This window comes from Medicago truncatula, chromosome 4 (genome assembly GCF_003473485.1).
Source record: "Medicago truncatula cultivar Jemalong A17 chromosome 4, MtrunA17r5.0-ANR, whole genome shotgun sequence".
In the NCBI taxonomy this organism is placed as follows: domain Eukaryota; kingdom Viridiplantae; phylum Streptophyta; class Magnoliopsida; order Fabales; family Fabaceae; genus Medicago; species Medicago truncatula.
The window spans coordinates 38,313,971-38,335,390 of NC_053045.1; the positions used below are offsets into that span (position 1 = coordinate 38,313,971).

The 21,420-nt window shown below is 33.5% G+C and overlaps 3 protein-coding genes across 3 annotated transcripts; 1 reads left to right on the top strand and 2 right to left on the bottom strand.

Annotated features, from left to right (window-relative positions):
* Positions 1 to 2,098: 2,098 nt before the first annotated feature.
* Positions 2,099 to 7,211, bottom strand: LOC25492910 (protein TPX2). Its single transcript, XM_013601217.3, has 18 exons — positions 6,903 to 7,211; positions 5,874 to 6,064; positions 5,703 to 5,771; positions 5,319 to 5,612; positions 5,133 to 5,225; positions 4,902 to 5,018; positions 4,643 to 4,795; positions 4,482 to 4,544; positions 4,320 to 4,400; positions 4,079 to 4,234; positions 3,859 to 3,990; positions 3,635 to 3,712; positions 3,430 to 3,549; positions 3,184 to 3,350; positions 2,924 to 3,032; positions 2,760 to 2,819; positions 2,577 to 2,671; positions 2,099 to 2,483 (listed from the first exon to the last, which is right to left on the bottom strand). Exons 1-18 carry the CDS (start codon positions 7,063 to 7,065, stop codon positions 2,381 to 2,383), a joined length of 2,244 nt encoding a protein of 747 aa, XP_013456671.1. The 5' UTR covers positions 7,066 to 7,211; the 3' UTR covers positions 2,099 to 2,380.
* A 5,164-nt stretch (positions 7,212 to 12,375) lies between these two features.
* On the top strand, positions 12,376 to 13,601 carry LOC11444986 (short-chain dehydrogenase reductase ATA1). Its single transcript, XM_003607442.4, has 3 exons — positions 12,376 to 12,486; positions 12,566 to 12,825; positions 12,912 to 13,601. Exons 1-3 carry the CDS (start codon positions 12,434 to 12,436, stop codon positions 13,454 to 13,456), a joined length of 858 nt encoding a protein of 285 aa, XP_003607490.2. The 5' UTR covers positions 12,376 to 12,433; the 3' UTR covers positions 13,457 to 13,601.
* A 780-nt stretch (positions 13,602 to 14,381) lies between these two features.
* Positions 14,382 to 20,875, bottom strand: LOC11439257 (pre-rRNA 2'-O-ribose RNA methyltransferase). Its single transcript, XM_003607443.4, has 11 exons — positions 20,245 to 20,875; positions 20,106 to 20,153; positions 19,308 to 19,466; positions 19,183 to 19,229; positions 18,737 to 18,893; positions 18,541 to 18,602; positions 18,204 to 18,396; positions 17,782 to 17,868; positions 16,889 to 17,028; positions 16,397 to 16,523; positions 14,382 to 15,771 (listed from the first exon to the last, which is right to left on the bottom strand). Exons 1-11 carry the CDS (start codon positions 20,722 to 20,724, stop codon positions 14,665 to 14,667), a joined length of 2,607 nt encoding a protein of 868 aa, XP_003607491.2. The 5' UTR covers positions 20,725 to 20,875; the 3' UTR covers positions 14,382 to 14,664.
* Positions 20,876 to 21,420: the final 545 nt, after the last annotated feature.

The following is a 21,420-nucleotide window of genomic DNA, read 5'->3' on the forward strand; positions in this document are numbered from 1 at the left end:
TTATGGTTCATAAGTCATTTCCTTATGCACCGTGCATAAACACTTCACAACCATTGGATTTACATAAGAAAAGGCAGTATAAAAACAACTTCAAACAAAAAAAAGTCATAAACCAACACTCTTTCTCTCTCTAATCTGAAACTTAGAGAGAGATGCTATGCAAAAGAGTTTCTTCTCCGACCTCCTCTTCAAGCGCTGGCGCGGTGGCTGCCGGCCCAACAGGACGGCGGCGTCGCGCCGGAGATAGCAAAAACCTCCGTTTTCAAAAAAAAAAAAAATCAAGAATCCGACATCCATTTTCTTTTTAAACTCAAATCCACCTTTAAAATTTTCGAAAAGCAAACACATATGCCTAGATCTAACTTCAAAGATTCGAAAAATAAAAAGACATGGAAGAGAAGAATTCGAAATTGATAGAAGAGAAGAATTCGAAATTGATAGAAGAGAAAAGAAGAATTCGAAATTTGTAGTGTGTTATGATTCATGATTGTTTGCTGGAAAAGTGTTTGATGAATTTGTAGTGAAAGCTCAAAAAATAAATTGCTAAAACCATTCCCACAGCAAAAATTTCTGGACATCATTCCCATAGCAAAATGGTTTTGGAGTACAACACACAGAAACCATTTCCACAACAAAAATTTCTGGACATCATTCCCACAACAAAATGGTTTTGTTTTTAGAGTACAACTCACAGAAACCATTTCTTTCCTCCTCCTCCAATTGTGTCAGTCCAAAACTGAATGATTGCAATGGCTCTAGGTCCTTAGTTTTTTTTCAACTGTCGGAAACCATTAAGTACATCTAATGGTTTTAGAGTACAACTCACAGAAACCATTTCCACAGCAAAATGGTTTTGACATAATTTTATACAAAACTTACTATAATAAGGACATTTGTGACTGTCATTGAACCAAATCATCACTATGAAATCATTATTGAACTAAAATGATGATTTTCACGGTTGTAGTGTTGTTTCGTTTGGTTTCGCTTGGAGGTGTATGGAAGCAATTATATTTCAAATGGGATTTATGCACGGTGCATAAGGATTTCCTTATGCACCATAACCACTCCCGTGTAGTATGTGTTTGTCTATTCTTTTTTTGTTACCATTATATTAGTACGAAGTTTTCACCTTAGCAGAAATGGAACACATAAGGTGGATTCTCCCATTTCAATCAATTTTTTTTATATACATAAGTTAGAAATCGAACCCTGATTACATGCTTAAGGAGCTCAAGTCTCTTATCACTTGAATCAATTTTTTGTTGGTTTGTTTGTCTATTTTCTATCGTAGTTATTTTTGTATTAATTTAACGTATTTTGTTGTACTCTTGATTAATTATTTTGGGACACAGCTAAAAGTAAAATAGTGCAATGTTATAGCAAATTCTGATATCCTTTTAAGTTTGATAAATGTTACTCACACAAATCTTTTACATATAGCTGGTGGTTATAGTATCATGTATTTTTTTTATATTGATTTTTTGACACAGAGCACTATTTATTTTATTTTTAATGCAGTTTAATGACGTGCAAATGCTTAGTTAGTTTAGTTCATTACATAGTTGATAAATTACAACATCTTGTTATACTTTATGATTTAAAGGATGCTGCAATGACAAGTACAGCAAGGGCGTGAATCTTTGACATGGCTTGAATCCAATTACTCAACTAAAAATGAGCTTAATGGTTTTTCACGTAATGATTAATTTTTATCCTTTTTACGTAGCTTCAGATTCTGGTTTAGAGGGGGAAGGAGAGAGCATTGTAGATAGTTTTCTGTATGTAAATAGGAAAAAAAAACTTTGCTGAAAATAGTGAAATAAAATAGTAAGAACTATATAAATTTCGTTTCAGTTATGTACATATGGAATTTAACAAATTGTAGTTCAATAATACTGGAAAGTTTACTGTGTATCTCAAAAGTTTGTTACAGTTTCGATTTAATTTTCTGCTATTCTTCTCTTCGCTCACTAGAAAAGTCCTAAAGCTTTTCAAATAAGTAGCAGTAGGGTGGTTGGAGCATTTTCTTGAGCATCATCAACTTCATTTCTTTTGGCATGAATTTCATTTTCTTGGAATTTTTTGACCAAAAGAATTCATAATTTTAAAGTATCATAAACTTATATGGACTAACTCAGAGTCTTCATGAGTTATTCCTCAGTTATTCCTCAAACAGTTCATAATCTTAATTTACCAATATTAATGTTGAATTGGTATCACAAATAGTTTATACAGATGCATTACCTGCAATTTTGAAAAATTTACATCAAAGAATACAGATTTAACTATTACACTATTACAGTGACACCTAGAGGGAGGTGTCAAGGATTCAAGAGTTCTTGAACACCAAAAACTTTGATCAGATCTGATACCGTCTTCATCTCATGCTAGTAGCAGGACTCGAAGTTGTGGAACCATTGAACCGTCTTCTTTGGAGTACACGCAAGTTTGGTGACTTGGGTTTTGTTGTTTTAGAAGTCCTGATGCAACAATAGAGTGCAGCTAGCTTTATAAGTATTCAAAAGTTGAAAAATGGGGATATAGTTTAGGACAGTTTCAGTTGCATGACTTACTTTTGTGGGCAAAAAGGATTATTAAAGTTTGGAACCGGTCTAGCATGTGGGACCATTGTCCTTCTCATCTGTTTCAGTGCCTTCTCTTCCTCTATCTGCAAAGTTCATTCATGTTTGCAAAATCAACATCAGTCATATGCAACTAAATTCATGCTCTGACAGTAACAATGAATTTATTCATACCATTCTTGCTGCTTCACTTTCCTCTCTGTATCGTTTGTATACCACTTCTTTCTCCTTAATCTATAAAAATTAATCGAGAATTGGTTAAACTATAAATAAATACTTTTTTTCCAGCTATCCTAAATCATTTAAAGTTGAAGACAAAAACGGACTGATGTCATTACCTTCTGATCAAATTGTGCTCTATCCACGGCCCGATGATTCAAATGTAAATCAAACTCTTGAACCTGTGTAAGGGGTTTGCGGACCTTCTCTGGAACTGGGATTGGGTCCCTGCAAGGTACATTCAGATGAAAAGAAATTTAGGCTCACTACTTGTATCATCATTGAAAATATGCATGCTTCGAAATGAAAAAAAAGTCCTGGTTGTTTAAATTTCTTTTGAAGAAAATACGCATGCTTAAAAAAAGTCTTGATTGCTCACTCTTTTAATACTGGTTGCGCCTTAAATTTTCTCATCTGTGCTTCTTGTCTTTCCATTCTAAGTCTTTCTTCTTGTTCCCTTTGCATTTCTTCCTCATGTCTCACTAGACTCTCCAATTGAAAAGGCTCTGGTTTTGTGCATTGTTTGGGTTCTGGCTTTGGTGGGATCTGCAAATTATCGGTAGGTTTAATAATAATGTTGTAAAAAATAGTATATTATGAACCACCAAAATGAACACTTTTGTACCACGGGATAGTCGGTGGTATAGGGGTATGGGTTAGCCTTTGGAACCCTTGTTGCTTCCTCTTCCAATTCTTTTTGCAAAAGTTCCATGTACAGTTTCTTTTCTTTCTCAGCTCCTCTTTCCTGCCACATGATCAAGAATGTTGGTATTAGAAGAACTGGCCAATCAATGTATTGTCAAGTTTCAACCAAATGGAAAGAAACGAACCTCAGTGTGCAGATGGAATGGATTTGGAGTAGTGGTTCTTGGAATTGTATTACGTGCAGGTTCAGACTTCAAAGAAAGCTGCAAAATGGAAAGAAAAAAAGAAGTAAATGATTTTGGAATATAGAAGTAATCATAGATATACTATGCATATTACAATCCTTTATAATATAAAGAAGAAAAAAAAACTTGGGAGCTGGTTGTACATTTTAGTCTATACCACCCACCTTGTCAAATAAATCAGCCACTGCGGTAGGAGGTGGAAACCTCTCACTTGTTGCAAAGTGAAATTCTTGAGGTTCGGTAACATGTTTCTTCATATGGCAGAATAATCCAATATCCCCTTTACTTTCAAAGATCTGATAGATATACTAATAGGTCAGCTAAGTGATAGAATGAAAATCTTAGGATTAAAGGTTACCATCGTAGTTAGCTTGTCACTATTACCTTTTTATTTAGAGGTCTTGCCTTGAATTTAGGAATCTTTTCAAGTTCCTCTTGCTCAATTTCTAATGAGCTTTTCACTGTTGGTGGGCGGGCCCTTAGTGATGTTTGGAGTAGTGGAGGTTTAGGTTCAGTGAGATGAGGTTTCGATGAGTTCTCCTGTTTCAATAAAAAACATAAGTTACTAATGGTGGATCAAAAATGAATGAAAAAGCTATTTGATTATCCTGTTAGTAAAAAATACCTTATGAGACACCTCTGATGAGGCTTTTGAAGCTGAATCTGTATTTTGATGAGCCCTAGCCAGTGTTTCTAGATGAAATTCCTGATGAAAATGGAAATGTTAGTTCAACACACTCACATATTTGTTAATAAAAATCTCTCTCTATTCTTTGGTCTAGTTTACCTTAAACTCTGGTGGTTGGGGTGTACTTCTTGGCATGGGAGGCAAGGTTGAAGTTTGCAGAATCTATAGAGAAAATAGAGAAACATAAATTTAAGCACTAAAAAAGAACACCAATTTGACTGAGTAAATAATAATTTAATTAAATCACTAAAAAAACATACCTTCTTATTTAGTGTTCGAGCCTTGAATTTTGGCATTTTAGCCATCATTTCTTCCTCAAGCTCAGCAGCGCTCTTCACTCTAGCAGGGCGAACCCGCTGATTTGTCTCAAATTCAGGTGACTTAGGCTTGGTCAATGTTAGTTTCGGTTTTGTCTGTATCAAGGAAGTATAATTACAAATAATTAGTCAAAAAGTACTTAAACACCCCAAGGTGCAACAAAAAGGTAAAACAGTGAATGTGATTGTGATTGATCATTACATGGGAAAGAGTGTTGGGCAGTGGCAGGTCTCTCGTACTAGACTCAAATTTCTTCATCATTTCTGCCATTGATTTAAATGGTGCTGCTGGTGTTTTTGGTGTGTCACGAACATAAACCTTTACATAAAAAGTTCAATCAATGTTTACAAAATAGCTAAAGATTGAAATAAAGGAAATGATCGTAAGGAAATTGATCATGTATGAAATATTACTGAATGAGACAAAACAAACCTTTCTGTCCTCTTTTTGAGTTTTGCTAGTACTTGAAGAGTAACCCAGTTTTGACTTATCATGAGGCAAAGTTTGAGGTTTGAGATTCAGAATCTGAATAGTTAAAAAAAATGTATAAGCTTAAATAGTTAAAGTTTGAGGTATTTTGACCAATACCAGAAAACGAAGAGACCTTTTAACAATTACCTGTCTAGTTTTCCCTCCTTCTAATTTTTGCCTTTTAATGGCTTGGTTCTCTTGGGTGAAGTGGAGAGTCCCTGCAGCGCTCTTCGAGGCTCCTGATTGTAACCGAGTTTTGGTATTTGTGGATACCTTCTTAGAGTTCTGTTGCTTCTTAGAATTAGTGGAAGTGGCATTGACACTTTTTCGCAATGCTGGTTTTGGTGTGCAAGCATCTTTTCCTACTTCAACAGATGCTCCCCTTGTGGATGTTGCTGTGTTTAAGATCTCCCCTTTACTCATTTTCTTACCAACACCATCCTGATAGATAGATAGATAGATGTTATGAGAATAGTAATAAAAACTAGGAAACATAGATAGATGATACACCAAAATTACCGCGCTTATTACCTCAAGAGAAGTTGAACTGTTTTCTTCGGCCTCGCAGCATGGTGCATCCTCTTTCTTAGTGGTAGAATTCTGAAAGATATAGATTCGATTTGTGAATACAAAAAATTGTTATGTAAATACAAAAAATGACAAAATTGTTATGTAAATACAAAAAATGACACCACTAATTACCATGTGAGGAACAATTGTAACCTTTTCTTCCTTGGCTCTATCATCTTCCTTTACTTTGCTAGTAATGCTCTGTGGCCGAGTATTTGATTCAAGAACACTGTCTTCAACCTTTGGCATATTGTCAGCTTCACTAAAATCACATAAGGTATCTACAGTAATGGATCTACCAGCCTTGATTTTAGGCATGAATGCTGCAACAAAATAAAAATCCAACCAAGTCAACCCTTTATACACCATAGAAACAACTAAAGAGTATGACATTGATAAACTAAGCGTATGACATTGATAAAACATAAAACTATGACGATGAAAAGCCTTTAAAAAGTAATTCATTTCATCTATGTATTCTGAGTGCTGGTGCAACATAATTAGGATATAGAATAATGACTAACTAGAGTAATTAAAGTAGTTAAGATTTGTTATTAGTAGTTAGTTAGTTAGTTATTTAGTTGAGGTTGTCACAAGGCTATTTGTAAGAATAGAGTAGTGACACTATTGTGAAGGGGAAACCCTTCAGAAATTCTATCCTATTTTCTTCATAATCAAAGATTGGGTACCTAACATAATTGAAACACAATTTCCTATAGTATGAATCATATAGAGTTCCTTTAGTACAAAATTATGAATCATAGAATTGAAATCCCAATCACCAGTCAAAATCAAAATCTCACCCACCCTAAGCAACAAAAAATCTGAAAACCATTGAAAGCTACAGAATAAACCTAACTAGCGAATGAAAGAAGAATTTACAAACACAAAATCATCAATCAAGAACAAAACCCTAAATACCTTTCACTGTCTCTTTCACAATTTCATTTTGACATGAAGAAAAAAATCAACTTTATCGATCCAAACATAAAAATTCCAAATTTCCAACAATCTTCACGTACAAACCAGTGATTCAAAGAAGAAAACCATATATTCCCTCAATTCTACTATCTTACAATTGAATTTCTGAAAAGAAACCCTAATTACGAAATTAATTTCTGAGGATTAAATTGATAATTGAAAGAAGAGAATGATGCTTACGAGAAGGAGCATAAGATAAAGCGGTATGAAACCAAAGTTCAGCCCTACGAACATCATCATCGGATTCCCCTTTCAAGAAATCAAAGAATCTCGGCGCACAGAATTCGTAAATCTCATCGATGATAGTTGTGCCACCACCGCCAGTTCCCTCCTCCACCGCCATTTTCAATTCCGATTAGGGTTGGTATGAAATTGGTTATGATTAAAGTAGAGATGAATAGAGAGCGTGTTTGTGTAATTGGAGGGAAGAGAAGAGAAGAGAGGAGAATTGAGAAAGATGAAGAGAAAGAAGGAGTGTGTCGCTCTGTAATGTTGTTAAAGTGTAACGGTTAGTTTCCTAACGGTCGAAAATACTTTTCGAACAGTGCAACGAAAATCTATCTATGTTTTTCTAACGGCTATTTTTCTCGTCTTAATTACACTATTTTATTTATTTTCTTTTTTAGAATAAAATCTATTTATTTATTTATTTTCATTATTTCATTTCTTAATTCTCACTAATTTTGTTTGTTATTATAAGTTATGTATAAATTTTGATTGGCAGGTTGTTGATGGAAGGGTGAAATTAGTTGACTCGGTGAGTTTTGGGTTTTTGAGCAATAAAGATATGTAATTGGCCAAAATAAAGATAAATGCAAAGAGGTAAAGGGATAAAAATACAAAATATATTTGGTTGGTTTGATTGATTGGATGTGTTTATAGCAAAAAAAAATTGATATAAGCTCTGTTTGGTAAAAATAGTGAATAGCTGATGACTAATGACTTATAGCTGATAAGCTAGTTGAAATGTTTGGTAAAATTAGCGGTTTAACTGACTTATAAATGTAAAATGACATAAAAGGACATTCTTATTTCATATTTAAATTTATATTCATTAATATTTAAGTATTTATAATTTATTAATTTAATATATTTTTATGCATTATTTTTAGAAAAATATAATGAGTTTAGTGAATTTAAGTGTAGTAAAAGTATTAAAAAATGTGATTATTGTAACTAGTGTTTTAAATTATTTAGACAAAAAATATAGACGTGAAATAATATATGAAAAACAATTTAAGGATAACACCTTCAATAAAAATAATGTAAGCCTAACAAAAAGAATTTAAACATCACCAAAAAGAAATTAAACGTGCCATTTTTATGAAAAATTATAACGTAATTCATGAATTTTTTTTTTTATTTAAACGGAAGGCAATGATCATTTTTATTTATGAAAAAATATATATATTATGATGTAGGTATATTGCAGTTGCATAAAAACGTAATTATATATATTATTACAACAAAGGAAGGCAATGGATATTTATAAGGTAATTATATCTATTAGTTAAAATTGTCCCAAAAAAAATTATAATAAATTATAAAGGGTAAAAAATGGAATTTAGTTAGAATAATAAGTGTAAAACTGGAATTAAAAGTGAGAAGCTATAAGCTATAAGCTCAAACGCTACTTAGAATAGCTTCTGAAAAATAGTTTATAAGCTCGTGAAATAAGATATAAGCTCATGATGAAAAAGTGTTACCAAACAGACTTTTTTTTGTCAGACGAGTTTATAAACTATCCGCTATAAATTATAAGCTCTTTTTTGGGTGTTATCAAACAGACCCATATTGTGAGAATCGAATAACCAAACTTGCATGTGTATTAATCTATTGTAAAAATCATTCGGATCACACAAAAAATTGATTTTTTAAACTTAATCAAATTGAACCAAATTGCATGCATAAGTTTTAATGCTTATTTTTATAAGTATGATATATTAAAATAATATATTAATTGTTTTTTATGTTTAATATATGTATATACACACACATATTAATTGTTGGTTTTTAATAATAGTTATTAGTTCCTCCCAAAAAAAATATCCATATTAGTTTAATTTAATCTTTTTGCTACTATTTCATTTGTTCACACATAATCGGTCATATGTAACCAAAAAACATAATCGGTCATATCATTCTATAATGTTAATTTTTAGTATACTATATGCTATATGTTATTTTAAACTTGTTATTTATCACGAGTTTAATTATGATGCACTGACACTGTAAAGACTCTTTACACACTCATCCAATAGCATTCTGCCATGTCATATACTCTTAAAATATGTTTTTTTTTTATTTAAATAAATAAACCTATAATTAAATCTGAATGCTGTGATTCTGTGAACTACCATGGTTCCCACGTTCCGTTCATTCCCAGAGTTTGACAACACTCACACTTCATCTCTCTTGTTCATCATTTCTTCAATCCAGAACGTCACCTTCTCCCACCTTCTTCACAGGCAATTGATGCCTCGACTCTTTAACATTCAGTTTCTTCAAACTCATGCCACTTGGGATGTCGCCACCAACATCCTCACCTCTGATCGCCACCATGCCTCCGTTGTCGAAGTCGAGTTCTTCACCGCTCACTTTCTCTCTTGTACATAAACAATTCTAACTATTATCGCTTCAAATATCTAAAAGCTTACCAAAAACCAGTAGAATAGAGGTGCAGAGAATTGGCAAGCCTTTTGGAGTAAAATCCTTAATGATTGTGAATAGAAAAAAAGATATAAAGGTGAAGAAATTGCAGTTGCCAATATCTGTAGAGGAAGGGCGTGTGGGATATGATGTTAAGGAACAACCAGGGACGTGATAAAGATGATTTTTTAGGTTTTATTTTATTTTTTATTCAATTAATTTCATTAAACTGATGTGACAGAATGCTGCAATACTATTGGATGAGTGTGTAAAGATCCTTTACACTGTCGGTGTACCAAAATTAAACTCTATTTATCATATTGATATAATATTAATTGAATTTTTTACAATTGCAATCATATTTTTTAAATGAGTCATATGAACCAAATCGAATGTGGTTTTATTTTTGGTTCAGATAATTATATGCCTCGAAATCAATCTAAAACCACATTGTCAATTAATTAAATCACCAACTTACTACTTTTGTGGAACTAAGTATTGTAATCTTTTATTCTTATTGGCTAGACTTGAGTTAACCTACTTGCTCTTTTTTTTTTTTTAATAATATATTAATTTGCTTTAATCTCTAATTTTAATTAATCGTATTAATTGTTAATCTACTTTAGACGAAAACAAATTAAATGCCCACTAAAATTTCCAATTTTTTTTAAATCTTTTATTAATCTTACAGGTTCTCATTCATTTTAAAAGTGTGAAGTTGTAATTTATCACCTTCGTCTTCTTTTTAGTATATATCACTTTATTATTTTCACGTTACCTTTTGTAAATGGTTCACTAAAGAGTATTGTTGAAATGCACAAATCATAGAAAGAACAAGGACAATTGCTTGTTTTTTTTTTTTTTTAAAGAAGAACAATTGCTTGTTGTTAACTAGATTTTTTTATACCTTCTAAAGATGAGAATAATCATTAAATTTATTATAAAAATCATAAATCAGACAAATGTATGTCCCTAAAAATTAGTGTCTTTTTGTAATATCTTCAATATAAAAAGAGAACAACTACAATACATAAGTTATAATTTTTTACACTTCATTGTTTTCACGTTGTTTTTCTATAAATAATTCACTAAATAATGGCGTAAGAGCATGCATTTATACACAAAATAAGTGTTTGTCATTAATCAATTATATAAGTTTAGTGCGTTTGGCCTGACTTTTTTAAGGTCTAAAAGTCATTTTAAAGTTGAAGTTGTAAAAAAAGAACTTTACAATTAAAGTTGAAGTCGTTTGGTAATAACTGTCATTTTAGCTAAAAGCTAATTATTCGGTTAAGTGTTAAAAAATAAAACATTGAATTTATTAAGAGAAAAACATTGATTGTTGTCATGCTATTTTTTAAATTAATATTTTGTCGTATCATCATATAAATGAATGATTATATTAAAAATAAAGATCAATTTATTTGTTCGTAAAATCTAATTCAATTGACAATTTTGATGTTATTAGGTTGAACACCTTCACTTCAGTTTGAATTTAGATCATTGTGGTTGTGTATGTGAGTTGGATGTGATGTTTTTGTTTCGTCTGTAGAGAAGACAAACTTGATTCTTTTTTAAAAGAACACTATTTATGTTAATTGTAAATAGAATGAATAAAATGTATATATTGTTGTATTTTAGAGTATATTTATTTCTGTAAAAAAAATAAAAGAAAGAGTATTTATGTATTGAATTAGTTTCCTATCCCTTTTCCACTGTCTCTCAAGTTTTTTTCGGAGAATTTTGTCGTTTTGGTTTAATTTATTATATATCTGTTTTTGGTTATAAAAATGGCCTGAGGCAAACGAACAAACTTTGATAGGTGAAATAAAATTTTGAAAAATAAAAATAAAGTGGCCAGTAGGAATCGAACGGAATAACATTAAATAAAGTAGCAAAAAGTCAGTTTAAAAGTAAGTTTCAACAACTTCTCCTTTTGTTCAATTTTGCACACAATATAAAAGTTCCTTAATTAGTTAAGAGCTTTGTGCAAATTTTGTTTGGCCCTCCTTTTCCTTTTAAGGAGAAGAGAATGAGAAAAAAAGTCAGGCCAAACGCACCCTTAATATCATTCGAGACTAATATTTATCACTAAAGAAGTACTTACAAAAACGTTTTTCAATATCTCTGGAATAAAAAAGAGAACAATTAGTTTCGTCCGTGAGCTTAACTTAGTTGGTAGGACAATGCATTGTTATATGCAGGGCCAGAATTCGAACTCCGGACACCCCACTTATTCAGGTGAATTATAGGCACTAGGCTACCTGAAAAAAAAAAAAAAAAAAAAACAGAGAGAACAATTATAATACATCAATTATATTTTTTGCACGCTTTATTATTTGTTCTGGTGTATAATTTATACACGAAAGAATTTTTGACAATCAGTTAGTAAATATAATTTACTTTTTATATCTTCTAAACAAATATTGAAATAAGTATAATATATTAATTATAGTTTATTATAAAAACCATGGAACCAATGTTTGTGACGAAAGAATTAAATTAATGCATTTTTGATATCATCAACATAAAAATAAAAATAACTTAGGGATGCCGGTTCTGGAATTTGAACCCAGGTGTTCATATTTGATAGTTTACGTGGGTGATGTTAATGTATTTTGAAAGAGTTCCGACCAAAAAGTAGTTATCTTTGAAATTGTCTTTATATAATGGTATCCAATTTAATTATGTGGTTGTTTACTTGTTTTAGCCTAATATATTGATCCTCGATCATGTTTCAAAGCTGACGGTTTTATTAAAGGTAACAAACTTCTTGTATGGAGTTCCAAAAGAGGGATAAACGGCATATAAAATGCGAGTAAGAGTCACACAATGATTTAATCAAAACTTTTTTTATTCTGAACATGACATTTGGATGAAATCGAGGAGATAAAACTAATAAAAAAAAGAGATATATAGAAGTAGTTGTAAGGTACAAAATGCATGATAATTGTTTACATAAAGAACAAAATATTACTTCACCATTATAGCTTATTTAGTTCTATAAACATTTCATTGATCAATTAATAATCTCCATCTTATCGTTGAATAATAGAACTAAAATGGAGCCTCGTATGATTCAGAATGTAGAATCTCAAAATTTAGCTCCAAAAAGGTTAGTAATCTTGTTGATATATAGTCTCATTTACCTATCATATGATATTAAATTTCTTTTCTTTTGATATGTTTTTAAGGCTACTAGGTAAGGTAGCAGTTATAACAGGTGGTGCAAGAGGAATTGGTGCTGCAACAGCAAAATTATTTGCAGAAAATGGAGCACATGTCATCATTGCTGATGTTCTAGATGAAGAAGGCACCAAGGTTGCTGAATCAATTGATGGTCTCTACATACACTGTGATGTGTCCAAAGAATCTGACATTGAATCGGCAATTAACCTTTCAATATCATGGAAAGGCCAATTAGACATAATGTTCAACAATGCAGGAATTGCAGGTGGGTGTAATGGAATGGTTTGTTTTGAATTTTGGATATTTAGGTTCATCGGATCATTGGTTTGGTTCTAACGCCCGTAATTGCAGGCTATGAAGGAAGAAGCATAACAACACTTGACATGGAAAAACTAACTCATTTACTTTCAATCAATCTCTTTGGAACAATCCATGGAATCAAACATGCTGCAAAAGCAATGATCAAAGGTAAAAAAGGAGGATCAATTATTTGTACTTCAAGTGCAGCTGCAACTATAGGTGGATTTGCTTCACATGGCTATACAATGTCAAAATCAGCTATGGATGGATTAATGAGAAGTGCGGCGTGCGAATTAGGTGTTCATTTGATTCGCGTTAATTGTGTTTCTCCGCACGGCGTTCCTTCTGAGATGCTTTTGAATGCTTTTAGATGTTATGGTGAAGTTGATATGACTAGTGAACAATTGAGTGAGTTTATTGGGATGAATGCAAGTTTGCTTAAAGGGAGAGGTGCAACAACTGATGATGTCGCACAGGCTGCTCTGTTTTTGGCTAGTGATGAATCTGGATTTGTAACTGCTCATAATCTTTCAGTTGATGGTGGAATCACATCTGCTAATAGTGTTATGAGTTTCATCTACCAAGATCCTAAGTGAAGAGAAAATGATAATTAATAAAGTGAAATAGGTTGTTTTCACATTGAAGTTGATACTCTAAATTTACCTATATATAGCAGTCTAGCAGCATATCAGTTCAGATGAAAAAAAATATCATTTGTAACTGAAACAATATTATATATTCTCATAGATAGGTTAATATTCCAATTGCCTAGTGTGCAACATTGCCTCCAATTATTCTACTTTTGAATACTTTCAAAACTAGCTGCATTTCTAAAACAACAAAACCAAAGTCACCAAATTTGCGTGTACACCAAAACAATGAAGTAGGTTCTTGTGAATATTAATGAAGCATCCTTTTTATTATTTTTAGTTTGAACTAAGTTCAAAAATAATTAATCAGTAGTACAGTAAAAAAAACATCAAATTACTACTCACAAATTAAGCACTATAAAAACCAACAGGGACGCGTCATGCGTCGTCTGCACACCAGTAATTAATAAAAACCATGAATATCCATAAATATTTGTGACGAGAATAAAAGAAAAAAGCTTGCCTCAGCTTTAGATATAGGTATTTTGATAATACGCCTTAACAATAACAACCGACAATGGGTAACGTTGGCTCTGATGATACAACTTTTGATTCCTATATTTCTTGTTTTCAATCCACGATTTTTCCCCCTACATTTTATGTTAAAAAATTAGATTAGGGAAGCCACCCTACTTTTGGCCCTCTTATTTTATTTTAGATTGACACCAAAGCCACTGTCTCAACCATTAGAACGAGTAAAACTATGAGCTGCTCCTTATAAAAGGCAATGTCTTCCTGAAATTGATGCATTTAACAATATGGCATTTAGACCTGAACCCAGTGCATCTCACGATATGGCCTTGATAAATTCAAAATAATGCTGAAGTATAAGCCTGATTATAGAGCATACAATCATTGTTCACCTCCAATATTACCCATAAAATCATATCATTAACCATTTCTAACTGTTTCTGCTAACAATGGTATATTGGCGCCCACAATTAAATTACTAAATAACTTTCATCTTCTATTACAGACGAAATCAATCAAATTTGGAATAGGATTGCCTTAATGAAAAACAAAACAGCTATATTTAATTTATCTATCATCCATCTATAGCAGTCAGTAACAACCAAAAGAAAAATAAACATACAAAATTTGGCTTGGAAAGTAGGAAAACTCATCACTGAAATTGTGCACCAACCTATTTTCAGTTATTTCCTTCCCTTCTTGCCGCTCGGAGCCCTGCTACCCTTTGGTGCCTTGCCACCACCCATAGGAGCCTTGCCACTTGGAGCCCTGCCACCCTTTGGTGCCTTGCCGCCCTTTGGTGCCTTGCCGCCCTTTGCCTTGGAACCTCTTTTGCCTCCCTTACCCATACCACTTTTCCTCGCATCACTCTTCATCCTGCGATCAACAAGGACTTTTCCCTTACCAGCCTTAACTTGGACACCTTTCTTTGCAGTTACATACTCCTTTTGAGGCCTTTTTGGAACTGCGTTTTTATAGAGTCGGTCAATTTGCTTACTCTTGGAACGATCAGATATGTCTGGCTGATCTGATATAGCGTTGGCCTTCTTGCGGACTTTCTCAATCTTCCTCATTGCAACACGCTTCTTTCGTGCTTTGGCCTCAGCCACCTTCTTTGCAGGTCTAGTATCAATTGCTTTAAATTGTGCCTTCATAGCAGCAACTTCCTCTTTTGTGACAGGCTTAACTGGTACACGGTGTTTTCTTTCCTCATCGAGAAACCACTTGGGCAATCCCTGGTCATCAAACATGTATTTATTATATGCATCATCTAGCATCTGTTCCCTTTGCTTTTTCCTCAGCATCTTCTTAGCATAAGCCAGTATCTCAGCTTTTTTTCCAACATCATCCTCCGACTCATCAGAGGACGAATCATCGGAATCAGTAGCAGGTGCAGGAACAATCTCAAAATCCATTTCATTGGATACTTGTGATTGAGTGCGATCTGCCTCGACAGAAGTAGTCATTTTATTTTCTTTGATCTTTTCAGCAACAGACTTATTTTCTTTGATTTTTTCAGCAACAGGCTTATTTTCTTTGATCTTTTCCGCAACAAACGGCTTCTCCTTCAGCCCATCGATATCCATTTCATTCTCACTGTCATCCTTCTCAAAGCCTCCTTCCTCTACAGCTTCAGCAAAGACATCCTGACTAAACCACATATTTGTGATCTCCTCTTGGGTGGGCCCTGTACCATCAGTAAGTGGCACCATCAAAGGATTTGCTTCTTGAACATCCTGATCGTCATCTGAATCATATTTGGACGGAACAATGTCATCATCTTCACCAGCCTACAAGGTAACAGTACACGTGTAAATATTTCTTTTTGCACACGGAATAAAAAGGATGTCTAGTTCCACAGTTCTCAACAATAACCAACACATTTGACATCACAAAAAAATACCAGTCCTAAAGGGAGGTCCGAGCAGGTAAAACTAACAATACCAACATGAAAACGAGTGTATATTTCCAGTAAGCTTCATATTAAATATTTGACATAGGATATTATTTGAATGAAGGGGAGAAATCAGAGGAAACTAGAATTAAAGGAATGGGAATATAATGTGAAGATAATAGTTTTCAAAAATCGGGTATAATTTCATTTCCCTTTATATATTTGCCAAACCAGAAGGTATAATTACAGTTCAGCTTTGCTCCATTTATTGCCAATGTATGAAAGATAAACAAGGCATAATTTCATCTCCCTTTATATATTTGCCATACCGGAAGGTATAATCAGAGTTCAGCTTTGCTCCATTTATTGCCCATGTATGAGAGATAAACAAGGTGATAGCTTAGTGGCATCCATTAGTGGGAGCTACTAAATCACTAATCTATCTCATGTATCTATCTCTCATAAATGGAGCAAAGCCGAACTCGTATAACTACATATACAATCACAAAAAAGCTCCATACCTCCAAAAGTTGGGAGTCTGCATCGTAGGATTTCTTGATACGCTTACGCTGCTGTGCAGTCCCTTCCTTTTTTATCACAAACCGCTCATAAGCTTGTTCAAGTAAATCCTCCATTTGTTCATCATATCTGATTTGAGTATACAGTTAGATTCCCCAGTTATGAAAGACCAACAGAATAAAACAGTGGAGAGAGGTAAGAACAAATGTGATTAAAGAATGGTTTTCATAATTCAGAAAAACAAATGAACAAGAGGGCAGGTATACCCCTCTCACTTATATGCCATACCTCACAATATTCCTTTATTTAACTTAAAACCTGTAACATACCCCCCCCCCCCCCCCAATCTTTTAATCCCCGAGGAATATACCCCTCACTAGTGAGTTGAGGCTTGTGCATAAGAGATACACTAGTTAGAAAACAATTACAAGATATATGTGAGTGTAATTGATCTCATGACAAGAAGAACAATATCAAAAGAACCAGTTGTTCACCTTCTACGTTCTTCGTCAGAATCTAAGTCACTAGATGAATGCTCCGAGCCACCTTTGTTTTCATCATTCTCACTGTCATCCACTTCACCCTCACCACCTTCATAGTCAGTGGTGTCAACAGCTACCAGATCCTTCTTACCCTGAAACCCGATGACAACAACCAAGAAACGATTAATAACTAGTTGAAAACATTTCTCCTATCTAAAGATGAGTAATAAATTAAACTTATGCCCATGAAGCTATAGTGATAGAACTCAACATATTCAAATAAACAAGCAGAAACAAAATGCCCATCCCAAAAGGTAAGTAAGATATACTCTCTTTCTGGTTTCCTTATGAAGGGCCAAAAGGACATATGCTAAGATAAGAAGTCATGTCACAAATATGTAACTTACTCCAAATAGTAATGGATTAGTCGGAAAATACTTGGGTTGTCACAATCATTTGGACACATCATTTTTACACACACACACATTTGTGACCAACTAAGACTCACTAGCTCAAAAGTGTTGCAATATGAGTAATTAACCAATCCAAGTAGATCTCCTATCACACTAAACTCTCAGGAACATGTCAATTAAACAACCTCTACGTACATATCTCCTTTAACTAAGTGAAAGAAGAGTCCGGAATGAAAAAATAATTGACCTGCTTTAAGCATATAAATTTATACTTCTTTCAATCTCCCCCCTCCCCCCTCCCCCCCAAATAAATATTGTGCGCTTTCGGTCATTATACTCCACTATGCATTTACAACGAGTAATACTTCAATTGTTAATAAGGACAAATGGACAATTACTCATCAAGTCCTTGGTTGCTTGTCTTAATGATTGTTAAAAAAGCTTAAACAGCACTTGATTTGAGATGGAAGAAGTAAAAAGATTAAAGCAAACCTTCATAGAAGCAAGGGAAAACAACTCATGGTCAACATAATCTTCTACTGCATCCACTTGCATCCCTGTTGCTTTCCGAGCCTTGTCCTGTAAAACCCAAATGGGTAAAGCAATGAGCCAGCTTGATCTCATCCACAAAAAGGATTATAAAACAGAACTGAGCTAAGAATGCCATGATACATGGAAGGATTAACACTGCTTGTGTTCTTGGTCATGCCTTGAAACCATTTTTGGGACTAAAATCATGTAAATATTGATTTAATATTAACCTATTATAGTTTCCAACTAAATATTAACAATGTTGCAAAGATATAACCTATTATAGTTTCCGACTAAATATTAGAAATGTTGCAAAGATCAGAAAATTCATTTGTGTTGTATCCAACCCCAAAGTACTCAGTGATAACTAAGAAACTACAAACCTTGGCCCTTCTTTTTGATAGAATCTTTTTTTCACGCTTCTTCTTGCGGTCCATTGCATTTGTCAATTCCTCCATTTCGTTGAGTAATCTATCATCTTCATCCACCACATCATGCTCATTTTCCACCTCAGCTGTAGTAGCAGGTTCGGTCTTTTTAGCAGGTGATAGAGCTTTTCTAATGTTAATCCGCCACCTAGAGATAACCAGCAGATACAACATAATTACCCCCAGATATAAAATAAAAGAAAAAAGAAAAGAATAAACATTTTCAGGATTGAACATTTGAAAAAATAATGCCAGAAATGACGAAGAGTAAAAGCTCTAGCTGTGCAATTACTTTAGAAGATGCTTGAAGTCTTGCTTCCCCAAAACCCTCAAATCTTCACAGAGAGATTTTACCTGGCATACAACCACAATCAAAGCTTTTATTACAACCACAATCAAAGCTTTTATTATCAATAACACTGAGCATTGTTCAAATCCCTCAGACTACTAAAAAAATTAGATATCATTGTATACATAAAAAAAAATACCTCTTCAGTTGTTAGGTCGTGATCCTTGATTGGTATATCAGCTGGATCGGTAAAGCTTATGGAAGTAACTGAACCAAGAATCTCCAGAGGAGCATCTGTCCAAACAAAATTTGCAGCTGAAGACACCTTCCTCAAAGTTGTGTTTCCATCTTCATACCTGTAGCACAAAATAGTTATAATAATAGCAACAAACACCTTATAATTAAGCAGTTACAACTGACTTTTCCCTACTCTAAATAAGCAGTTGAACTGCAGAGTTTTCCCTACTCCAAATATCATACATTCTCCGCAATTAGTTTCTTTTGCAAAAAAAACATATATGATGAATCTAACACACACAAATTAATAAAATCCATTTCAAAATAACAAGCAGAACCATTTGAGAAAGAATGCGTAAACCCGAACGAAACAATATAAAATCCAAAACACAATGATGAGATAGTTACCCATCACGATGCCTCTTTTGCTTATTGTTTCCAAGTACATCCACCATCTGCATTATCGATTCAACAACCAAGTAAATCAAATGAAAAAAGCAAAAAAACATTGTCAAAAAAAAATAAAAATTAACCTTAGCTATTGGTTGTGCAGAAGCCTCAAAAAGATGCTTGATATCGAGAATGCGAGGATCAATCTTAGCAGGGGCTAAATACTTAATCCCCAAAATATATATCTCGGCAGATTCAGAACGACTAGCCGGTGGTTTTTCCACCTCAACCTTCTCAAACAACTGCAATACAAAAATTCCACCACCACAACATCAAACAATTTTCAACATTCACAATGAATTCAACAGAGGTCTTGTTTTGATTAGGTTATTTAAACTTATCTTTGATCATGAACAATTGTAATACTGTTTGGAAGAACCTATGGAAACAACTTTTTCAGCTTATTTTCATAAGCTCTCCAAGATAGCTTAGCTTATAAAACAATTTAACTATATTTTATCTTGGGTAAAATATGTTTTTAGTCCCTCTAAATATACAACTATGACTTTTAGCCCCGTGTTTGAACTTCTTTTTTCATGAAGTATCATTAGCTTAATAATTTAATTATTTCATATTAAATTTAACAATTTCATATTTAATTTGAAGTTATAGACAAATTAATAGAGATTAGATAGCTTATGCATAAGTTCTTATCACTTATAAAGTTATAACACGAATGTAAAAAAAGCAGAGAGTAAAATTGAAAATAGGAAGTTTGTATATTTAGAGAGACTAAAAACATATTTCACCCTTTTATCTTTTGCCAGAAAAAACTTATACACAAGTGCTTATCATGATAAACATTTGTGCTATAAGCTGCAAATTTAGTTGTATACACAAACAGATACAGACCAATTCATGTAAAAATAAAAAATAATCACCTTCTTCATACACCACACCACAGAATTGTAATCCTGAGACCTGAAAACCTATCCACAACAAAGTAAAAGCAATTAGAATGATGATGATAATGATAATTTCATAATTAAGAAAGTTAATTAAGCAAAATTAGGTTAAAACCTTGGTAACAAAAGTTCCCTTAGGAGCTAAAAACTGAGTAGCAAGCTTAATAGCATCAATAACAAGCGAATTCTGACTAGTAGCTTCTTGAGCCCAAGCACCACCAACATTCGGTGAACCATCATGAAGAATAACATCAAAAGCACGGTAACCATTTTCATTCATAATTTTCCTAACTCTAGATTTACATTCAGGTCTAGTAATATCTTCCTGAATAGCAATCGCGCCTCGAATTGGTTTAATCGGAGTGAGATCGACTCCGATGACGAGATGATCGACGGGAACACGTTGGACGGCGACTTGCATCCAACCACCAGGAGCGGCGCAGAGATCGAGAACGGAGCGTGAGGATTCGAGGAAATGGAATTTGGAATTGATTTGAACGAGTTTCCATGATGCACGAGAACGGTAACCGTGTTCTTTGGCTAAGTAGTAGTATTTGTCTAAACGATGTTTTCCTTTTGCTTTTGCTTTACCCATTGTTGATGGATTGGTGAAGAAGAGAAGAAGTTGAAGGAGGGTTGCGAATGGATGGAGACGCAGGAGAGAGTGAGTGTAAAGAAGAGGTTTAGGGTTTTGGGGTTTTAGGCCGGGTCGGAAAGGCCCAACCAGTGCAACCCGGTCCACTTTCTTTACGGCCCCAATATTCTGTTCTGACTTTTGAAAGAAAAAAAATATGGGAGATTAATCACTTTGGTCCTGATTAGGAAAAGAGTCATCACTTTAGTCCCTGGATGTAAATAAATTGCAAAATAGTCTCTGAATGCAGACTCTGTTAGTCAATTCAGTCTCTGAATGCAGACTCTGTTAGTCAATTCAGTCCCTGAATTAGACTCCGTTAGTCACTTTAGTGTCTGAAATTGACCAAAGTCTGCATTCAGAGACTTCTTTGCAATTTCTCTGCATTAAGGGACTAAAGTGACTACTCATTTCCTATTTAGAGACTAAAGTGACTAATACTTGTGTTCCATGTGAGTTCCATCTGACCTGTCTATACTTGTGTCTCCGATACATAGAATTAAGGAAGCAAAATAGGAAGGTGGATGTCGTATTATGGGCTTTGATGGTAAGATGATATTGAGGAGTGAGTGTGAAGGAGAAGCAAAAAGAGTTACAATTACACTACACCATGAACACCAAATGCCTGAGGCAAGTATGTTGGCATTACTCAAAGAT